The following is a 23,252-nucleotide window of genomic DNA, read 5'->3' on the forward strand; positions in this document are numbered from 1 at the left end:
CAGTCACACTATGTCTTTAAAGAACATAGGTAGCATCTCTCTACACACACAGGCAGACTGATGAATTAAAGTGTGTTATTTTATTAGATTAGTGTGTCTGCTGCATGTGAAAATTCCCTCACATGACAAAGACCTGGCTCCAACCCAAACACAATACTACTCAACCTTAACTCCACCACCTTTCTGCTTCAATCGTTCATTCGAGTTCTTGGGACTATAAGGTTCCATCTGRAAAAAGATGGTTCTGAGATAATTGGCTTGAAAGTTCTGAACCCTCATTGGTTTGAATGATGTCAGTTATTTTTATCTTATATTATTTTGAGAACATTGAACAGAACAAGGCTATATCAATAACTCKATTTTGACAAAAAMACCTTATAGTCCCAAGCTCTCGCCGAATTCTTGGACATGATAACGGGAGAATAAAATACACTGATTCTTACATCATCCTTGTTAAACATCACGTAACACGACAAGATACCACGTTTGATGTATATGTAAATAAACGTTGCATTTAATATTACTCTAGTTCTAGGTCAACATGTGCAATTTGAGTTGACGTGGCTTTAATATTGTTTATAGCTTATCAAACACTTAAGCCAAATGCAGGCTACATAGAAAAGTCTTCAGAGGTTGCATATCTAGGTAACAGAATGCTTTCTGTGTCCCCTCAGACAGGGGCTCTGCTTTTCTACACTGGGTCTGCTACGCTGGGTCTTTGAGCACAAATGCGGGAAGTGCAGCATAAAGGAATAAGGGAAGCATGTATCACTTCGGAACCCAACCACACCACCCGAGAGTCTCAGTAGTGAATTGAAAATAATAACATTACGAACAGATGCAGTAATCAAATTTCTACCCTTTCAAACTTGGAATGCTGGAGCTGTGAGTAACCCAACTCTGGATTTAGTCTGCGGATGTGGGTTGTATCAAATGGCACCCTATTCCCTATACAGTGCACTACTTTTGGCCAGGTCCTGTAGGGCATTGGTCAAAAGTAGCGCACTATAAAGGGAATCGGGTGCCATTTGGGATGAAAACCTGGGCCAGGGTGGTGAGGGTCCAGTTGGTGGATGGAGGGAACACACATAGCCCCCATCTCCATGTTAATTAATATGTGTTCAGCAGTAATACCCTATCCCAGTGTAAGTGATTCTGATAGTCATCTGCTCGCTCTCTGCTAGTTTGTTTCATAATGGTCCGTTCAGAAACCAAACACCTGTTGTCAGCCTTTAAACACTCTGCAATAAGAGGTTTTGTTTTTAGTTCTGCATTCAATACTAATAGATACTAAAGGACCGTGCCAGGGGTAGGCTATATGGCTAAGGCAGGCGAGCCATTGGCTATTTATAAACATATTATTACACCTTTAATATGTTTTGTAAAAATACATTGATTTATCCAATGTCTGTCACATTAACATATAATGTTCATTAATGTATTGCCTAAACAAAGCTCGACACTAATCAGGTAGCTTATGTCGAAAAACTGAATTGTCATGAAACAAAGTAGCAATTGTTTATTGCAGTAGGCTGTAAGTTCATTTAAGCAAACTACACCATCACTTTACAAAGAGTAAACTGGACTGGACTAGTTGGAAGCAGGGGGTACGTGGTGCTTTGCCAGTGTTTTACAAACTGTGGTGCTTGTTCTTGGCGTTCACGCAATTACCTCCCCTGCGTGAGCCCTATACAACCGCTAAACAAAACATCAGCACCTCAATTAATCAATAAATACCCCTTTCTCACAGACAGACAACCCCCTGGGCAGCCCTCTCATGCGCAAATGAACCTGCTGAAGAAGGGCTCCCATTTCATTCTGGGTCGTGGTGGTATTTGAATTCTTTTGAACACAGTATTTTTATCAGTGTCAATCGTGATTTTTTTTAAAACTGAAAATCGACAAAGGTATAAAATGAAAATACCGTGTGCATTAAAGGTGCATTTTCACTTTTAGTGTGGCTACTGGCTACTTTTCATTCTAGCTTCATACAAATTACAGTAGCCTATATAAATGTGATCATTATTGTGTTATTACTGTGTTACTATTATGGTGTTTCTATTCTACATCTGGTAAACCTATTCAATAATCACCTCCCTTTACTCCTTGTGTTACACGAACACTCCATCGCATATATAATGGAATTGGTCAAAAATGACCGTAGGCAACTGAAAAACAAACTACGGCTATTAAACAAAACGCTCGAAGAAAACTTGATTGACTTATCCCAAAGTCCCGCCCCTGCTGTCTGATTTGTCAACGGAGCATGGGGGAAGGACTTCACGTCTCCAATATAAATACTGAACGTGGCGTCTGTGGCACCACGAATTGTATGGGCAATAGAACATAYAACACACACAACGAATGTAGCCACTGCTTTTCGAGAAACAGTAGCCACGAATTTTAAACTTCTATAATTGTTTTAAACGGAGCATGCAAACCAATTGAGGGGAAAGAGGCCTGGTCGAGGATAAGCTACAGGATAACCATAGCACCCTTTTTTTTACAAGGAAATAAAGACGGGTGTTCTGCATCTCTCGCTTCTCCTCAGTCCTCAGCCATCTTGACTGCTCCTGCTCGCCTGAAGGCTATATTTTCTCCTCCCGCTCCTCCTCTGAAAGTATACACGGTTTGCAAATTGCTTGCAACTCCGTGCCAAAAGAGTAAGCGAGATGGGTTCACTGTACACGATCTAATTGGACTGCGCTCTGGTTCTGGCAAGAGACAGGAGCAAGCAGAGGAGGACTACTGTACTGCTGTTTTATCAACAGAGGAGAGGGATCCGATAAAGGATGGAGTGCTACCTGTTGGGGATATACCTGCTTCTCGCACTTGCTATTTTACCGAGATCCAGCGGCACCACGGCGAAGGAGATCACCTGCCAAGAGATTGCCGTGCCTCTGTGCAAGGGGATCGGCTACAACTATACCTACATGCCCAACCAGTTCAATCACGACACCCAGGACGAGGCGGGTTTGGAGGTACACCAGTTCTGGCCTCTGGTTGAAATCCAGTGCTCGCCGGACCTCAAGTTCTTTCTTTGCAGCATGTACACTCCTATTTGCCTAGAGGACTATAAGAAACCACTGCCACCGTGCCGGAGCGTCTGCGAGAGAGCGAAGGCAGGCTGCGCGCCTCTTATGAGGCAGTATGGTTTTCCCTGGCCAGACAGAATGAAATGTGACTCGCTACCGGTTCAAGGCAATCCGGAGATGTTATGCATGGACTACAATAGGACTCACTCGACCACAGTTTCACCGGTCCTTTCTAAGCCCACCAACTATCCGGGTAAGACGTTTAACCCTAATAAAAACAACAAAGGACATAATCGACCCGGTGTTCCCGGTAAATACAAACRGCCGGCTCCCTGCGAGCCGCAGTGCAAGTGTCTTTCGCCCATGGTCCCGGTAAACACTGACCGGCATCACCTCTACAACCGGGTGAAGACCGGGCAGCTTTTAAACTGCGCCATGCCCTGCCATAACCCCTATTTTACGCAAGACGAGAGAACGTTTACCGCGTTCTGGATAGGTCTGTGGTCCGTGTTATGCTTTGTGTCCACGTTCGCAACGGTTGCCACTTTTCTCATAGACATGGAGCGGTTCAAGTACCCAGAGAGACCCATTATTTTCCTCTCCGCCTGTTACATGTTTGTTTCCATCGGGTATATCGTCAGACTAATCGCTGGACACGAAAAGGTGGCCTGCAACCGGGAGTATGACGTGGAACACATTCACTATGAGACCACTGGCCCTGCACTCTGTACTGTTGTGTTTCTTTTGATTTATTTCTTCGGCATGGCCAGTTCTATCTGGTGGGTCATTCTCTCTTTGACATGGTTCCTGGCTGCTGGGATGAAATGGGGAAACGAAGCCATAGCCAGCTACTCCCAATATTTTCACCTGGCTGCTTGGCTTATCCCTAGTATGAAATCTATTGCTGTTTTGGCCCTCAGCTCTGTGGACGGGGACTCAGTGGCTGGAATCTGCTACGTTGGTAATCAAAACTTGGACAATCTGAGAGGGTTCGTGTTGGCCCCCCTGGTCATATATTTATTTATCGGCACTATGTTCCTCCTGGCCGGGTTTGTGTCCCTGTTCAGGATACGCAGCGTCATCAAACAGGGTGGCACCAAAACAGACAAGCTGGAGAAGTTGATGATAAGGATAGGGATATTCACAGTGTTGTACACCGTACCTGCCACTATTATAGTGGCCTGTTACTTCTATGAGCAGCACAACAGACAGAGTTGGGAGATAACCCACAACTGCTCCTGTTTGTTGGAGCATGAACTGAACAAGCCGGACTATGCTGTCTTCATGTTAAAGTACTTTATGTGCCTTCTGGTGGGCATCACGTCCGGCGTGTGGATATGGTCGGGGAAGACCCTGGAATCATGGAGGACCTTCTGCACGCGCTGCTGTTGGGGTAGCAAAGGCACCAGTGGCTCAATGTATAGTGACGTGAGCACAGGACTAACCTGGAGATCGGGTACCGCCAGCTCTGTATCTTGCCCAAAGCAAATGCCATTGTCACAGGTTTGAAAAGAAACCCATGGATGGACTAATGGACTAATTGTTCCGGAGCTTGGCTAGCACTCTTTTAATACCAGTTAGCATTTTAACATACTGTTGAAGAACTGGTTATAACATTGTAACCTACCTGGCATTAACAAGGGTTCATTCCTACCCATTCATATGTATAGAACGCGCAGACTGACATTTCTGGGCGCATGGGTATTATGTGTTCTTTCATTTTACGCAAAGAAACATTTAGTTCATAACCCTATAAGGACTGATTGATAACCTTAACACAGTGCCAGTCAGATATAATTGTATAAATCAATCAGAACAATATCAAAGATGGTTTAAATTAAGCCTTAATAGTGCCCAAATATTATACGTGTCATTTTTTTTAATTATAAAGATGTATTTATATAATGGTTATGTACAAACTTGTAAATTCTGTATAAAAGAAAATGTATAAGCTATTGTAAATGTGTATAAAGTGTAGAAGATGTCTCTTTGTAAAAAAAAGCAAATATGACTTTTATTTTGACAATAAAAATAAACATTTTGATAAATGTAAAACTTCCGTGTAACTTTTCTAAAGCTATTTGATTCTGCTACAAATCACTCCCTACTGGTACTCGGTATTTGGTGGTTCCTTGCGGTCAGTCAGTCACCATGTTGAAGACCGCTGTAATAGATGCTTTTGTGAATCTGAGCAGCAAAGAGAACCCTTTTAACCATCGGCCTCGTAATTAGAGGCAGGGGTTGAGTTGAAGCATCCCCTCTCTATAATGGTTCAACCTCTTCACATGCTTGCATAGGCCCGCTACTTAATTGATTAAAAGAGGACCAAGTTGAATAGAGTTTAAATGTAGGGAATGGGTTCTTTTCATCTGTCGGAGACTTTGATCTCACTTTTTAATGGCAGAGAATAAAGGTGACATGTAGTTAGAAGTGTCCGTTAGATGCGCCAAGGATCCCCTAATGTCCAATTTGCGCGGCTGTTGTTGCTTTGATGGACGCCGTTATTGAATTAAAAGAACTTTAGGGCTCCTTTCTCGCTTTGGTTTGTCAGAGCAGAGCTGCTGAAGCTGCAACTCTTCCCATTTTAAAAAGCTGAATCAAAACATCTCTGCCTCAACTCTCTATGTAGCCTATTATTAAGACCGTAGGGTTTTGACATGATATTGAAATGGCAGTGAATGCTCCACAGCTGGTCTGTTCACATCATGTCACATCTTAGGACGCCCCGGGACAGACGTTTTTGCAGCAAATGTATCTTTGTGTCCAAGTAACCCCAATGCATTGGCATAAGATGATACAATATAACCCCACATAAAATAAGCACATTTTTTTCAGCAAAATGTCAAATGTGACTGTGATCCTCTGATATTTGAGGTATTTTTCAAGGCTCTTATATGTTTTGTGGCCGGGCTAAGCGTTAGTTGGATGAAGATCCATGCAATGGACAGAGATGTCAATTGAGAGTGTTTTAAAGCTAACTTCTGTGAGTCAAAACACTGGACCTAAATGAGGTGTGTCCATAACAGAATGTCTGGAATGAAGATAGGCCTATTAACTAACAACTAAGCCTACAGCTATAACACTATTATTACAAAGTTATGACACTTTTTGTTTTCATTTACCGGGATCTATGCTCTGACCTGGAGCTTCAACTATCAGTTTTGAGGAAACAATTATTCATTTGTGTTACTATTAACTTTACGCACATGAAGTTGGCCAAACTTATCCTGCAGAGGTAACTTAGGTCTATACAGTTTAATTTAAAAAKCACTCCTTGTTGACGCAGACATGATTTCATACTCCCACCTAGTGGTAAAAAGAAAGCTGTGCATCTGATTTCCTCTTAACACGTACGTCTATTGAGCAAGCGGGCGGTTCAGGGCAATGGGGCAAGCCCTGGCTTGGCTGATTGTCACAAGATGTAATTATCGGAGAGCCGTCTGTTTCTTAAGAGGATCGTAACCCAAATCTGGGGATGTTATCTAAGAAAGTAAAACCTGAACCCTGCGACTCCCTGGGAGTGTCGTTAAGATGAGCTTCACATCGTAATCAGAAGTGACTCCAAAATGCCAAATGGCTGTCCACTCTGGCCTTATGACCCGCACACACTGGGCTCTGGTTGCTGAAAGCCAAATTACGGATTCCATATAGTTCCCTTTTGTTTTCTGAGATGACACTTTTCTTCAKACATTGGATTGCTACCTGAATCCATTTCAAATCTGTATTTATTAAAGCATGCATGTGTTTTTGGAGGAAATAACCTTTGTGTTCTACTCAGAATAATAGGCACATTTATTTTTATTTTATTTCACCTTTATTTAACCAGGTAGGCCCGTTGAGAACAAGTACTCATTTACAAATGCGACCTGGCCAAGATAAAGCATAGCAGTGCGACACAAGCAACAACACAGAGTTACACATGGAATAAACAAACATACAGTCAATAACACAATAGAAAKAAATCTATATACAGTGTGTAAATAGCCTACAATGTATCACCACTGTGGTATCAGACAGATAAGAAGGTAGCTAGCCTATCCTTCCACCTAATATCAACCATTAACAGAGTGAAATCCTCACCAACAAGATTACAGATCTCATCTTGAATCCTCTAGCTTTGTGCAGCGAGGCAAGAAACAACCTCCCATTGCATTGCAGCGATTGACTTGTCTGATTTCCTAATCAGTGGCTGCAGTGAGGCGAAGCATTCGTAGCCTTTATGTTGTTCCTTTCTCTGCCGTACGTGTTAAGAGATGCATGCATTCTGACATGGCTAGGCCATTAAATATTAATCACAGTGTTTGATGAAGGAGCAACACAGAGGACTGCAGAGGGTCAGAGCCAGGTTATGCTTATTAAACGCCATCGATCTTTAGCGCAAGCATGCGCACGCACACACACACACACACACACACAGCCTTTTCATCTCCTAGTGCGTGAGGGGAGATGTGGAGTGGAGTAGACCTATACATTAGTACAAAGCCTTAGTGAGGATGGAGGACACACAGCAACTCTGACACCAACCTCAGATCATTTGCTAGCCAGAAATCAAAACTGATCTCTTGGCTATAATCAGTCTATATGTCACCAACCCCAATCAACACGTTGTGGTGTGCGAAAATCACAAAAGAGTAAAAGGGACACAAATGTAATTAGGRATTGGATTAATATTTCAACATGGTGATCTGTGACTATACCACAGCTTTGTTGAATACTCATTTGGATATATTTTTTTTATTATTATATATTTTTTGGTCATTTAGCAAACACTCTTATCCTGAGCGACAGATATTTCACCTAGTCGGCTCAGGGATTTGAACCAGCAACCGTTCGGTTACTGGCTCAATGCTCTTAACCGCTAGGCTACCTGCCGCCCTGTCCCTTCCATTTACAGTGAAGACGACAACATTTACAACATAATAAAAAGACCCCACAGCTGTGTATCCGAGTGTATGACTACATCTACTGTATGAGATAGAGCATGCCCTGACCCTAGTGCTCTGTGACTTGCTCATATAGAATGGGAGGGTTCATGACCCCTAGACTGGTTTTATGTTCATATTCCCAACAGGCCTGTTTAAAACGCAGATGTTGAGAAATYAAGAGCTCAGCGACATCTGTGTTCTCTCAGATTTTGGAGTTATACCACGAGGGAAATAAACGTCACAGAAACTGTTACAGTTGGGCTTGGGATTAAAGTTGCTTTATGATTTTGAAAAATACTAGAAGACAGGCTTCCCCGATTCCTGACTCTACCACCTGCCACACCCAGTTTGTTTTCCCAAATGGGAAATTCTATCGTTGTGAAATATCATTTCTTCAAAGTATCCTCTGATCCAATTAAGCGATTTAAACTTCAAAGACCACTTGACAAGTGGTCTGACCGTCCGCCAGTCCAATTAAGAAGTTTGTCGTTACAGTACCTCTCTAACTTAAGGACAGGTGTCAACAGAGCCAGAACTGTTATTGTGTGTGACAAAGATGTCATGTTAGCATGACAACAATGACCCTGCAGAGGGAGAATGGTCTGTACAACATCCTGCCTCTCAAGAGTTCCCATGCAACCCCCTTGTCCCCCACACGGCAAGGAGGAACACAGCGCTCCTTTCCCTCGGTCCCCCTGTGACTGACACACACACAAAAGGAAAAGTTCTCCTTTTATCTAAAGGACTGAGCTATTTCCCAGACGTTCTTCCACAAAGGACAGTTTATAGTCGGACCACTATGATATTCAGGAGGGGAGACTTGCTACATGGAGAATACATCTCATACCATCTTGCAGGGGAATGCCTAACTGTGAACAGACTGTATGGCCAAGTACTCATATATACAGTACCAGTCAAAAGTTTGGACACAGTTTGGACACACCTACTCATTCAAATATATATATWTTTTTTWACTATTTTCTACATTGTAGAATAATAGTGAAGACATCAGAGCTACGAAATAACACATATGGAATCATGTAGTAACCAAAAAAGAAGATTGTCCTATTTGGTAAGATACCAAGTCCATATTATGGCAAGAGCAGCTCAAATAAGCAAAGAAAAACGACCGCATCATTTGTATTTGTATTTATTATGGCTGCTGCTACTTAGCTGCTGCTACTCTTCCTGGACAGTTTATACAATTTTAAAAACATTACAATACATTAGCAGATTTCACTACACACTGTGTGCCCTCAGGCCCCTATTCCACCACTAACACATATCTACAGTACTAAATCCATGTGTATGTATAGTGCGTATGTTATCGTGTGTGTGTGTGTGTGTGTATGCATGTGTCTGTGCCAATGTTTGTGTTGCTTCACAGTCCCCGCTGTTCCATAAGGTGTTTTTTAATCAGTTTTGTAAATCTAATTTTACTGCTGGCATGAGTTACTTGATGTGTAATAGAGTTCCATGTAGTCATAGCTCTATGTAGTACTGTGTGCCTCTCATAGTCTGTTCTGGACWTGGGGACTGTAAAGAGACCTCTTGTGGCATGTCTTGTGGGGTATGCACGGGTGTCCGAGCTGTGTGCCAGTAGTTCAGACAGACAGCTCCGTGCATTCAACATGCCAAGACCTCTCATAAATAAAAGTTTCAGCCAGGAGWGATTGACATGCATATTATTAATATTAGCTCTCTGTGTACATCCAAGGGCCAGCCATGCTGCCCTATTCTGAGACAATTGCAATTTTCCTAAGTCCTTTTTTTTGGCACCTGACCACACGACTGAACAGTAGTCAAGGTGCGACAAKACTAGGGCCTGTGGGACCTGCCTTGTTGATAGTGTTGTTAAGAAGGTAGAACATCGCTTTATTATAGACAGACTTCTCCCCATCTTAGCTACTACTGCATCAATATGTTTTGACCATGACAGTTTACAATCTAGGGTTACTCCAAGCAGTTTAGTCATCTCAACTTGCTCAATTTCCACATTATTTCTTATAAGATTTAGTTGAGATTTAGGGTTTAGTGAGTGTTTTGTTCCAAATACAATGCTTTTAGTTTTAGAAATATTTAGGGRTAACTTATTCCTTGCCACCCACTCTGAAACTAACTGCAGCTCTTTGTTGAGTGTTGCAGTAATTTCAGTCYRTGTAGTAGCTGARGTGTATAGTGTTAAGTTATCCYCATACATAGACACTCTGGCTTTACTCAAAGTTAATGGCATGTCGTTAGTAAAAATTGAAAAAAGCAAGGGGCRTAAACAGCTACCCTGGGGAATTCCTTATTCTAACTGGATTATATTTGAGAGGRTTCRATTAAAGAACACCTTGTTCTGTTAGACAAGTAACTCTTTATCCACWTTATAGCAGGGGGTGTAAAGCCATAACACATATGTTTTTCCAGCAGCAGACTATGATCGATAYTGTCAAAAGCRGCACMGAAGTCTAACAAGACAGCCCCCACAATTATTTTATKATCAATTTCTCTCAGCCAATCATCAGTCACTTGTATAAGTCTTGTGCTTGTTGAGTGTCCTTCCCTATAAGCATYCTGAAATTCTGTTGTCAATTTGTTTACTGTGAAATAGCATTGTATCTGGTGAAACCCAATTTTTTCCAGAAGTTTACAAAGGATTGGTAAGACATGAAGGGCAGTCAATCCGGATCATTTCAAGAACTTTGAAAGTTTCTTCAAGTGCAGTAACAAAAACCATCAAGCGCTATGATGAAACAGGCTCTCATGAGGACCGCCACAGGAAAAGAAGACCCAGAGTTACCTCTGCTGAAAAGGATTAGTTCATTAGAGTTAACTGCACCTCAGATTGRAGCCCAAATAAATGCTTCACAGAGTTCAAGTAACAGACACATCTCAACATCAACTGTTAAGACGAGACTYCGTGAGTCAAGCCTTCATGGTCCAATTGCTGCAAAGAAACCACTACTAAAGGACACCAATAAGAAGAACKGACTTGCTTGTTCCAAGAAACACGAGCAATGGACATTAGAACGGTGGAAATCTGTCCTTTGAGATTTTTGGTTCCAACRGCCGTGTCTTTGTGAGACGCAGAGTAGGTGAACAGATGATCTACACATGTGTGGTTCCCACAGTGAAGTATGGAGGAGGAGGTGTGATGGTGCTTTTCTGGTGACAGTGTCAGTGATTTATTTAGAATTCAAGGCACAGTTAACTAGCATGTTTACCACAGTAGAAAATAGTAAAAATAAATAAAAACCCTTGAATGAGTAGGTGTGTCCAAACTTTTGACAGGTACTGTATATATATATATATTCAGAGTATATATATATATATATATTTCAGATTCAGAGTATATATATATAAATATACTCTGAATCTGAAAGCTGAGGAAGAAAGTCTTTGATCGTCTATCAACGCAGTACGTATCTCACTGTCTCACATTCCCTCAGACTGAACGAACTGAACCCATAGAGTTCATGAAATATAAATATACATTTATATAAACATTGATATTTATCATCATAAAGAAAGTATTATGAGGTGGTTAGATACCAAATTGGTATGATTTTAAATGAAAAAAAATACTTCATGGTTCATACCACTAGGGGGCAGTGAGGTGTTTCAAGAAAACATTAAAACAAATTCTATATGTAGTCTTTAAAAAACCATTATTCCATTCCATCACAGACCTTATTTCAGTAAAGGATACCTCATGATTTGATATTTCTAATAAACTTTTGTCAGCTGACTTTCAGTGTAAACACTATTAGATACAAATACTAGGCCAGGGCAGAGCTCTTCAGTTGACCATGGCAAACAGATAATGAAACAAATATTATGAAATCAATTGTTGAAAGAATGTGGCGGGACAATAAAGTAGTTGTAACACAGTAATAAATAGTCATCTGTAGAGACCCAAAATCACCTGCAGTAGTCACTTCACAGACTCTTGATTGCATTGAATGGCCTCCAAACCCATTTCACCCAACCAATCATAACACCAATGAAACAGAGGGGATTGAATGTCTGTTTTCATGCTAATACAAACAAATTAAACGATCAAAAAATGTTGCATCATATTTCAAAGAAGTTGATCAGATACCTGCAAAAAGTAGATGAAGACAGAAGGAATTGAATGTCTGTTTCTTATCTAATACAAACAAATAAAACACTTTTATAATTGTACATCCTGTTTCACAGAACTCATTTATCTGCAACAAGTACCCTAGATGAAGACAGATCATATGACATCAAGCATCTCAKCAGAGAGGTTGAGCTTATTGCCCTATGGCGCTGAGCTCAGTTCACTCACGTTACAGTGTCGTTAGAGACTCTGTGAGGTAGGAGCAAGCTTTGTTGTCACCTTCAAAGGGACCATAGGAGGAGACATAATGGCAAATCAAGCTCAAGAGCTATCCCTTTACACAGAGTTTCACCCCATGGCCAAATCAGATTGTACCCCAATCTATGGGGATCATTTATAACTGGGCGGTGGTATACAGTGCAATCCTTTGTTGGTTAGTCACTGGTTAAATACATGTTTAGAAATGTTTAGAAATACATATYAAGTGCTTATGACCTGTATCTGACAGTCACAATGATGATGACTGGATTCTTTGCCCTAGAAAAMAAATCATTGTATAACAAAACAATGAAATATAACCTTTCAAGAWTTTTTTTTATTACATCTCAACAAAAACTATTTTAAACCAAAGYACATGTCAGCTAAGGTAAAGGTTAATAAAAAATTAAACAGTAATGCTCTGACAGGGTTCCACAATGTGTAAAAGGAATCAAATGCGTCTTTCATGACATACTKCGATTGATAGTCAGCCACGAGTAATGGCACACTGCACCGTGCACACGCCGACTCTCACAAATTAATCTGACCATCGAGGTGAAACAAATGCTACAATGACATACTGAAGGGCAGGCAGCTAGGTAGGCCACGTCAAGTTTACATCCCAAATGGAAACCTATTCTCTATTTAGTGCACTACTTTCGACCTACCCCATAGGGCTCTGGCCAAATGTAGTGCACTATATAGGGCTCCCGAGTGGCGCAGCGGTCTAAGGCACTGCATCTCAGTGCTAGAGGTGTCACTACAGACCCTGGTTTGATCCCGGGCCGTATCACACCTGGCCATGATCGGGAGTCCCATAGGGCGGCGCACAATTGGCCCAGCGTCGTCCGGGTTAGGGGAGGGTTTGGCCGAGGTAGGCRATCYTTGAAAATYATATWTTTTTCTTAACTGACTTGCCTAGTTAAATAAAGGTTAAATAAAAACATTCTAAGTATAGGGAGTAGGGTTCCATTTGGGATGCAGCTCTAGTAGTGTCCAGTTGAGTTACACCCTGCACCAACTCACTCTATTTCCAGACTCTGTATATGTCTGAAGCCCTCAGAGGCCTTGAAATAGAGTGACAATCTATCTCCATAAATACAGATTCCAACTGTGGCAGATTCCAACTGTGGATGGGCTTTATATCTGAGGGGCAGTATATCCTCCAGACCTGGGTTCAAATTCTATTCTAAATCAAATACTTTGAGCCTGCCTGAAATGCCAGAGGGACAAGGTTTGAAGTTTTGGGACTATTCTGTTGGTTCCATTAAGCCAGGCAAGCTCAATAAAGCACAGAAAGTATTTGAAATGATTTTGAATATTATTTGATGCCAGGTCTGGTATATCATTCCCTACTGAAGACCCTGGCCTGGAGGAGTAGCACCTTACAGGGTCATTGTCTTTTAACTCCACCTGACCYCCTGACCTTGTGTCCATCCAAACACGACTCCATCCGCAGGCTGTATGCACATGTCCACCTTGACCCCAGAGCTAAGAACTAGGCTCTACAGTATTCTTTGACCTTTGATCTAGCTGGGGGCAGGGCCAGGACAGGTCAAGGCCTGTCTTTGTTTACTGACAGTGATAGGGGATCTAACGTAGACAGAGAGAACAGGTGGGCAGAACAGTTATAGCTTTTTACTAAAGGTTTTACTGAAGGACACTCGGCTATAATGATAGGCACTAAGGCAGRGACTCCCTGGCAGTAAGACAGTATCCACGACTGGATTATCTTCTCTCTGCGTCATCCTTAAAGAATATACATTATACAGTTTATGCCAACGCACTGATGGTATAATAACACCGTAACTATGTGCATTTATCACATGGTCAGATAGAAATGACAGACACGTATTTCATGTAATTATCCTGGTGTGAAAGCGTAGTCTGAATGTCAGAATGAACTTCAGTCTTACAGCACACAGTGGGCCTATAGGATTTCATTTCTCCAACAGTTGCTGCTGTATTAGCCACATAAGAATCTGTCACCACATCCCAGAGAGGCAGGTGGGTTTGATCCTGACATTCTCACCAACATTTGGGAGTAGTGAACTACATCTAGTTCAACTAGTAATGCAACTACCCTTTGCAATAGCTTGGTGGTAGTTGAACTACATTCAAATCTTGGCAGTGTTTTTTTGTATTACATTTTAGCCATGTAGTGGTGTAGCTAACTATTGAAGTAGGCAATCATTTCCTTTCTTTTTGGCATCAGARCTTTCTAGTTCTCACTTGAAACATCGTTTTTGTGTTTAGTAGGCAAAATGAAACATTCTGTTATTATCTGACTCCAGAGTGATCTGTTCTTGCAATATGTAGTCTATGATACTTCATATTTAGATATGATTTATCATGAAGTAGTTTGGATGTAGTGAACTACTCTTTCAAAGTAACTTTAGTTAAGTTAATTCTATTTTTAAGGGTCGCTTTAGTGTAGCTTAATTAAGTTATTTCAGTGTGAAGTAATTGTTAACTCCGGAAACTATATTTTCAGAGTAGCTTCCCCAACACTGGTTCTCAAGTCTCCATCATGGAAATAAATAAAATCACTCTCCTGTGATTGCAGCTCTCTCATCATCTCAGTCCAATCAAACCCACTCAGACCTCTTCTCCTGGCCCTCGCTGGTGTTGGACTGCAAGTCCGAGGCTGTCATCTCTACCAGGGTGTACTGACCCACTCTCCTGGTGCACACCGCTGTTCCTGGGGGYACGCCCGCAGCGGTTGCCGTTGGGGGGCACAGGTCCCGTCGTGGGGGCGGGGGCGGTTTGAGGCGGCTACGTTTGCTAACCCTGATGGACCTGGGTGTCCCGATGGGCTCTACAGGGCACAGAGCCACCTCGCTCCCCTCTGCCTCGCGGCCCTCCTCCTGGGCTGCAGGGTAGAGGTTGTTCCCATTGGTGTTGGCGCCTGGATGCCCCGAGGAGAAACTAGAACCACAGCGAGGGGCAGAGGCGTCCTCAGCCTCCCCCAGATGGGGATAGGCTCCCTGGTCAGCGGTGCTGGACTTACTGGCCCCTCTCTTCCGAAAGGTTATAGGTTCCACCACCAGGTTCTGGGGAAGTAGAGGGATGTTAGCCTCCACGCCTCTGCTCCCCCCGCTGGACGAGAGGTAGTACTGCTCCTCCTCGTACATCTTCTCCACCAACATCTTCCTCTTGGTCTTCTGCGTCACCGAGCGCTTGATGGCGCAGATGAGATCAGCCAAGTTGAGTAATAACGACAGGGCTCCGGCCCCCAGCATGAAGTTAAGCATGACGGTCTTCTCCGTGGGCCTGGAGATGTAGCAGTCTACCTGGGTGGTGCAGGGAGTCTGCTGGCACAGGAACCTCCTGGGGATATAGAACCCAAACAGGTAGTAGTGGACCACCCCGAACCCGGCCTCCAGCAGTATCCTGAACAGAAGATGGAGGGTGTATGCTCCTGAGAAGCACTGACTCCTGCCATGCTGCACCTGGAGAGCTGTCTTGGTCAGGGCCGTCTTCCTGAATGACTCCTGGATCTGGTAGAGCGGTTCAGCTCTAACTCTATCTGAGGGGTCAGTAGTGTCGATGGTGAGGCGTGATGTGACTTTATGGATGACGTAGATAACGAAGATAACGTARGGGAGACAGAGAACGAGCAGCTGAACAAGCCAGTAGCGGAACAGAGAGATAGGAGCGAAGATGTCGTAGCAGACGTTAGCACAGCCCGGCTGGATGGTGTTACACACAAAGCGTTCCTGTTCATCTTGGTAGAGGGGGTATCCTGCAAAGAGCAGGACCAGGATCCTCAGTAAAATCATCAGYATCAACCATATCTTCCCTGGAAGACAGTGAAGGTGAAGTAAAGAATGTCAGAGTTAGTCACAACCGCTCACATTTGCTATTTATATTGCAATAAACATTACAGATTTGTTGAAATCACGTAGTTTAATTTAATTTCATATTGCAGGACTGGTAAAGTCTTAAATTATTTTTAACTGCTAATAAATGTGTTTATAAGCTTACCAAGAAAATATATCTTGCCTGTACATTTTCATCAAAATTGTTAGCTATTTTGGCGAATATCAATATATTCTAAATGGAAAATATCCCGAAACATAAAACTTTAAAACAGAATTTTGTCTGACAGGGAGTTTAATAAGTTGCACTTATTTTACCTATATGGGTCAAACATTTGTCAATCATTCATAACTAACAGATAGGGGAAAGTTCTCCCCTTGAGTTTGAGTTTAGACAGACTGACAGACATTGGCATTCCGATGATCTATTCTACGAGCCCTTGTCAGATGTCAAATCAAACCAATGGAAGGATATAACTTCCAGAATTGACAGAACTGCATTAAACATACATAATCGTATATGCAAAGCAAGCTGATGTTCTCTCTGATATTTGACTGACAATCTCTTACAATGACAAATCCAGTCCGCATTCCGCTCAGTGAAAGATCCACAAGATACTCACCTACAAGCGTTATGTTGTGGTTTAGACAGATGAAGACCACCTCSGAAGCACTCTGTCTGCCCATGTTAGCAGATGATGATGATGAAGGCCCTCTGAAGCCACGCTGTCCCCCTCCAGGCCTGTCTGAGCCTCTTCTCCTCGATCACCAGGACAKTGTCCACCCTAACCCGCCTCCAAACCAGGGCAAAAATTGTTCCACAGGAGCCAGTGACCTCCAGGTGAGCAGATTAACTAGACACTAGAGTCCAGTTCTAACAGATGAATCTCTCTTCGTTTAGAATAGTACAATCTCTCTTCTAGAATCTCCATCAGTCAGTCAGCTCCAGGTGATCAGATAGAATAGGTGGCTAGTTTCTCCTAACACAACTGATACAAATCTGAACATCTTCCCAAATTCTTGAGTCTCCAGAGTCCGTACACCTCCAGAGTCCGTGGAGTCGACCGTGCCTGACGTCAGCCCAACGRCAGTCCTGTCTTACCTCTGGTCTCTTCTCAACGTCTGTCCTGTCCCAGCGACCACTGTCCTCAGACAACAGAACAAGAGATGGGAGTGAGCCCCATTGTAAGGGTTATTCTTACCCACCAGTTAAGAGAGGCATGTCCACCATCCTGGCATTGCTGAGATATTTTGGTGGCTGGCTGGGTGTCCTTCCAGGAGAATAACAAGCTGCAGGATTACTCATTAAATTGCTGTATTAAGTTCTCAAGCACAATGGAAAGCATTTCAAAGCTAGTCCCAAGGTATATCCCTGCCAAGGACATAGAGGGTCCATGTGGCATCTTCTTCACATTGTCATGTTGGCTGGATACCATGGTGAATGATGAATTGTGTTGAATCGGGATAATTCATGGCAAGTTTTAAAATGGCTTTTGTGTGAGACTTGTAAAAAAAACTCTGGAATTATATATAATATAATAAACAAAAGGATAGAGGAAAAGCAAGGATGGAAGCTTTAACTGTTGCCATGGGAAAGAAGGCCCACAGTGGTATTCCCCTGTATTGTGGCCTTGCTGTCATAAATCCTTTCATCCTCTCAGAGAAGGACATCTTTACTGGACACATGGCATGGGGTACAGACTAGGCTTGTCCCATTAATGACTGGAGATTTATGCTGATTAGTATTGGCAGATGCCAGGCAATAAGCAGTCATAAAGGGTTCCAGTTGTTATCATGTACTTGTGTGGAAAAGTSTTCCATGTGTGGAGGCTGCTTTGTGGGGATTAAGTTACGGGCTGTGGTGAATACCCGGGGGGATTTAGGTTGAGCGTGGGGGGCCARTGCATGTGTGTCTGTATGTGTGTTTGAGGACCACAGTGGATTTGCTGTAAATGTCTGTAAAACATGGGTAATTACTTATTTTAAAAGGTTGGGAAACAGGTTAGTATGTTGCTATTTGAATGGTTCCATTCAATCAGCAAACGTGCACGTTAAGGATACACAATGGCCAAACTAAAAGAAATGGACCAAAGGAATACATGTACTTTGTGGTGGGCATTACGTCAGATGAACAGATTGTATTGCTTTGGTCCTTGTTCAACCTCATTGGCTTGTAATCTTAACTGATTATCATCTCTCCCTCAGCTTTGTATACTTATTAATATCATACCCACTCATCACTTGAACCAATACTTCATAAAATGAAGCTTTCCCTGTGTAACATATTAGTACTCCTGGCTCGTTGTGCGCAGAGATGGTCCTGCAGGTGTGTGTTTATAAGAGATGTGGCAGCATGTTATTCATTAGCCCACAGCTCTCCTTCAGTAAATGTCACGGCAGAGAATCAATTGACTAGCGCAACAATTACCACTCGGTATTTGAAATGTAAATCTGGGCTAATATGGAGGATTATACACGGTCCTTAGTGACAATGTGACTGCGAGTGTAAACAGTGAGCTTTTCTGCCTTTTAAATCTTTGTTTCTTAGGGAGAAAAAAACCCGCATACTGATCACAACATGGGCTACATCAGCAYAATAATAGAAACGACTCACTTTTCTTTTTAAAAACTACTTTGATTTTGGCCTAAAGTCARGTGTAGTGGTGATCTTCTTTAGAAATAGGCCCTGCTTCAAATCCAGATACTTAACGTTGTGAGTGACCAACTTTGAATGGCATAATAGGACATAACATTGACGGAAGATAGTCTAGCAGCTAACTAATTGAATTATACATTCATATTTCTCATGCAAACGGTCTCTCTTTCACTGACACCGACCCAGTCCTTTACATTGGGACGACATGACATAATCATTGCCGCTCTTCCAGGAGTGCTCAGTCAGAGACACCGATAGACGTGCTAAGTAGACCTGACCACCACAGAACCAAAGCCAGGTTCATATTCAAATGGGTGACACTGTAGTATACACTTGACTTGGAGACGCGTACAGCATAAACAGGAGTACAGCCATTGAAAATGTAACTGATACCGTTCAAGTACAGCAAAAAACTACATAAAGTATTAATAAAATATTATATAAACACAGAGATTGACATATGCATATAAAGACTTGATGAATGCTACATTGTCACGCCCAAGTAAAGTGACACCATGGTATTTTTATTGCAAGGTTTAAACGTTTATTTATTGTGCAGGTTTCTAAACATTGCTTCTGATCTGGGCACATCAGTTGAACTAAAATCATAGTTAGAACAGTCCATACAGGGAGAGAGACCGCGGCTTATTCAGACTCCAGTCCCTTAGGGTTGTTGGTCCTGGGATCACTTCTTAGAATGTAGGCTACAATGAACTAAGAGATTAGTACTCAAAAAGATACAGATTAACCACATTGYGCAAACTGAGAACAGGAACAAACAACATAAAAACAGCAATAAAACCCCAGGAAATAAACTATAAAACAAAACATAAAAACAGAGTTCACACAACTACAGCAGTTTCTTTCATAAGCACAGGAAATCATTGACAACTGAGAGTTGCATTGGTAAATCCTAACATTGTCGTAGAAGAGATAGAAAGAGAAAAGGTAGAAGAAGTAAAAACTCTATGCAGAGGTAGAGTCTAGTGCACACGACTATCACACCAGTCACTAGCCTAGGTTATACCACAGGCTCGGGCTATAGAGCATGATGAGTTCATTTTTCATTTCTAGAAGTCAACATCAGACTGTATGCACACAAACATACATACAATAAATAAGATATACAATCTTAAAAATACCTCTACTGTCTCCTCACGACAACACCTGTTTCTTCTCGCCCGAAGACATTTGAACTTCAGTCGCTCACAGTCACAGCTCCATAGAACGCAACAGTTCCGTTTCAGAGTCCCCACATCATTCCAACAGTTCCGTTTCAGAGTCCCCACATCATTCCAACAGTTCCGTTTCAGAGTCCCCACATCATTCCAACAGTTCCGTTTCAGAGTCCCCACATCATTCCAACTGTTCTGTTTCCAAGGCCATACCATTCCAACAGTTCCACTTCAGAGTCCTTATACCATTCCGACCACGTGCAAAGGGGATCTATTATATCACAACAATACATATTCAAAGGCTAATCCTTCATTGTCTGATACTTTGGTTCAACTCCATCCCTTTTTTACATATGAAAGTGAAACATCTGGCAGATAGTTGGTCCTGACGAATGTTTTGAATGAATGCTGATTGGTATTCACGGAATGCTATCAAATAAAAGTATGACAACAACAACTGTAGAGACCCTTGATAAGGAATTGCTTTTATCTTTTCAATAGTTAAGATTGCTTAAGAGTGGGGAAACACCGTGAACTCAACAACTTTAAAATAAAACAGCATCAAGAACGAGAGGAATGTTTCACCTGGTTTTGCAACAGGGATATCATAAAACCATGTAACACTGAAAACATAATTCATATGGTAACAGAAAATGTATGTATGATAAGATGAGAGAGTCTAACCGAACGGTCTCAATTCAATGTTTGAAAAACCCATGAACCCATCATTCACTGTAGCTCTGCAAACTTGATATGAAAAACTAGATCCTGACAAAAGATTCAGATTCCTTCCAATGGTTTTACCATCTACATTCTAGATGAAATAATACCAGCTTCCATATAACCCATAGTTKTAAACTCTCCTCATATCTGGTATAATAAGACATTGCAATTTTTTTAAATGTAAATACTGATCAGATATTTATAAATACTTCACCCCAATTCTCCATGTTTGAAAGTTAATGTGCTCTTTGTCTGCACACTGATATCATATCTTACTGTACAAAATCAATGAATTTGCTAAATAATTATATTTGATTTATTCCTAWTGGTTTTGTGAACAGTGTTTGTTAATCAATAAACGTCCTTTTGTTCTAATATACTGTAGGACATTTTTAGAAATACATTTCCAATATATTGAAGAATCATCATGCAAATTGGTTTTCTGAAATGATGTTTCTGCTGTTTCTTTAGGAGATGGAAGARCAGTAATTTAAAAAAGCATTCAAGAAAAAAAACTCAACCCCAGTTGCACTTTAAAAATGAAAAAGGAAGGTCTCCATGTTACACTAGCATGTTACAGGCACCACAGGTCAGAACAACGGCAGTGAATACACTATATGGACGCTCAAACCCACCCTTTTGTCTTACTTATACTATAGTTATTTCCTGTTCTTGGAAGATGTTTTTCTCCCTTCTATTCGAGTGCTTGTCATTCAAACTCATCCCTGTACGTCATTCGAGACCTAGCATGAAACAAAGCGGTACATGAATATTGCTTGGCGTGAGCGCAATGTTCACTGGAATGTTTAACTGTGGCAGTATCCCAAATGGCACCCTATGGGCCCTGGTCAAAAGTAGTGCACTATATAGTGAAAAGGGTGCCATTTGGGMACGCAGCATGTATCATTTTGGCCATGAGGAAGAGAGAGATAGAACTAATGTGTGAAATAGTTTTAGATAATCATCACTCGGTGGCAAATTGGTATAGCTAGATAGAACGGAACGCAATTAAAGATAAAGATCACTTTGTTCACCTTCAACTGAACTTCATTTATCAGTCTTATCGCCCTAATTAAGTTATTCTTCAAATGTCTGTCTTCCTCTACTGTATATCTCTCACTTCACATTCCCTATCTTGGTGTCTTTATGTAAATGTAAATACAAAACAGTTGCCATTTTAAACTCAAACACAGGTGCAGTTTGTTGAACGTTACAGAGAAAGAAACCCTTGAGGTTTTGGCAGTTTGATTTCATTGCAACCAAACACAGTAAGAATAACACTTGATGAGCTCTTGTTACTGCCTCCAAGGAAAGTAGAGACATTTCTATATTTCAGGAATGTGTACCAATTAGGTTTGCCTGTTACCTGGGAAAAAACATTTGTGCTTTAGAGAGGAATTTGCTGAAATCCTTGAAAATCATAGGAATGTACAGTATACCCGAGCGGTTTCTCCTCTATACAAGACAGTCAACCTTTAAAATGGCTATTGGAATGCTGTTGTTTGAGTTTATGGGTTATTATTCTAGGATTTTTCAAATCTTTCCACTGTCTCTTGATCTTTCCAATGTTCTTTTAATCTTTTCCCATCTAGCCACTGCTCTTCTGCCATTGGTCACCAAGTCACCTGTAGGACTCAAGTTCAACTTCAGACAACCAGAGGGACATCTTGTATGTACAGTACACAAGTGGACCATCAGAGCAACAATAACACTTATTATCCACAAAAGTGCCAGCAGGTCGTTTCTGTGTGAAACAAACCACACAGACACAACTGGACAACTGAGTTCTGCCCTAACCCTCGACCTCCCAGGCCAGGCAGCCATGTCATGTCTCCGTCATGGTGGATGCGCTGTCCTCCTCCTGGTGGTGAAGGACGCTGTTAGGATATGATGGCCGGATTCCACCTCACCACCGTCAGATTGTCTGCACTCACAGAAGTCTTCTTGGACGCTTTCCTCAAGTCTTTATACTTGTCATCACACAACCTGGAGATGGCCTGAGACATGGAAAAATGCACAATAAGACATAGAATAATATAAAACAGAATTAACGTTATGTTCATGTACACAGAGCTACATAAACTACACTGGAAGCCTAATAACAAAAATGTAGGGATATTCATCATTTTGCTCTGAAACAGAGCAAGATCACTTATTACTTTCTTTGGTGGCATTTCTTTAACAAGTCAGATCAATATTGAATACGATCCGAAACTCTGCCTGTTTCCCTCTATTACAGCTCCACTGACAGAGAACAAAGAACGACACGACGCCTCAACCAGCATCAATACCACAAGGGCTCATTTCAGACCTTAATTGCCCAGCGGAGAGGCAGGGGGACGAGGGGAAGAGGGGACGGGGAGGAAGGAGGGATGAGGAGGAAGAGCGGATGGGAGAGAAGGGGGTCGCTGGTGCTGCTGGGGAGATAATTACATGGCAACGAATGCCYCCTCACGTCCTCCGTCACAGACACAAAACGAACGCAGAGAACACACCACCACCTCTGTCAAATGCACACTGTGCTCACTGCACACTAATTAGCAGGCTATATCTAGCCATTGTGTTTGTGCATCCTCCAGCCATGTTTTAC

The 23,252-nt window shown here is 41.9% G+C and overlaps 3 protein-coding genes across 5 annotated transcripts in view; 1 reads left to right on the plus strand and 2 right to left on the minus strand.

The window, feature by feature from the left end:
* The first annotated feature begins 2,327 nt into the window (after positions 1-2,327).
* fzd8a (frizzled class receptor 8a) lies at positions 2,328-5,072 on the plus strand. The gene has a single exon (XM_024000377.2). The coding sequence runs from the start codon at positions 2,793-2,795 to the stop codon at positions 4,542-4,544; it is 1,752 nt and encodes a 583-aa protein (XP_023856145.1). The 5' UTR covers positions 2,328-2,792; the 3' UTR covers positions 4,545-5,072.
* Positions 5,073-6,853: 1,781 nt separating this feature from the next.
* Positions 6,854-17,250, minus strand: gjd4 (gap junction protein delta 4). 2 transcript variants are annotated; one of them, XM_023999580.2, is made up of 2 exons: positions 16,732-17,250; positions 6,854-16,089 (listed from the first exon to the last, which is right to left on the minus strand). In XM_023999580.2, the coding sequence occupies exons 1-2, from the start codon at positions 16,793-16,795 to the stop codon at positions 14,876-14,878; spliced, it is 1,278 nt and encodes a 425-aa protein (XP_023855348.1). In that variant the 5' UTR covers positions 16,796-17,250; the 3' UTR covers positions 6,854-14,875. The 2 variants fall into 2 exon arrangements, with proteins under 2 accessions (XP_023855348.1, XP_070302806.1); XM_070446705.1 differs by having other exon boundaries at positions 16,736-16,810.
* A 2,017-nt stretch (positions 17,251-19,267) lies between these two features.
* ccny (cyclin Y) overlaps positions 19,268-23,252 on the minus strand; it is an 85,750-nt gene continuing 81,765 nt past the window's right edge. For both annotated transcript variants that reach the window (XM_024000268.3, XM_024000267.3), the window contains one exon: positions 19,268-22,659. In XM_024000268.3, coding sequence (XP_023856036.1) covers positions 22,543-22,659 — 117 coding nt within the window. In that variant the 3' untranslated portion in view covers positions 19,268-22,542. The remainder of the gene's footprint in view (positions 22,660-23,252) is intronic.

The sequence above is a fragment of the Salvelinus sp. IW2-2015 genome, linkage group LG14 (genome assembly GCF_002910315.2).
Source record: "Salvelinus sp. IW2-2015 linkage group LG14, ASM291031v2, whole genome shotgun sequence".
In the NCBI taxonomy this organism is placed as follows: domain Eukaryota; kingdom Metazoa; phylum Chordata; class Actinopteri; order Salmoniformes; family Salmonidae; genus Salvelinus; species Salvelinus sp. IW2-2015.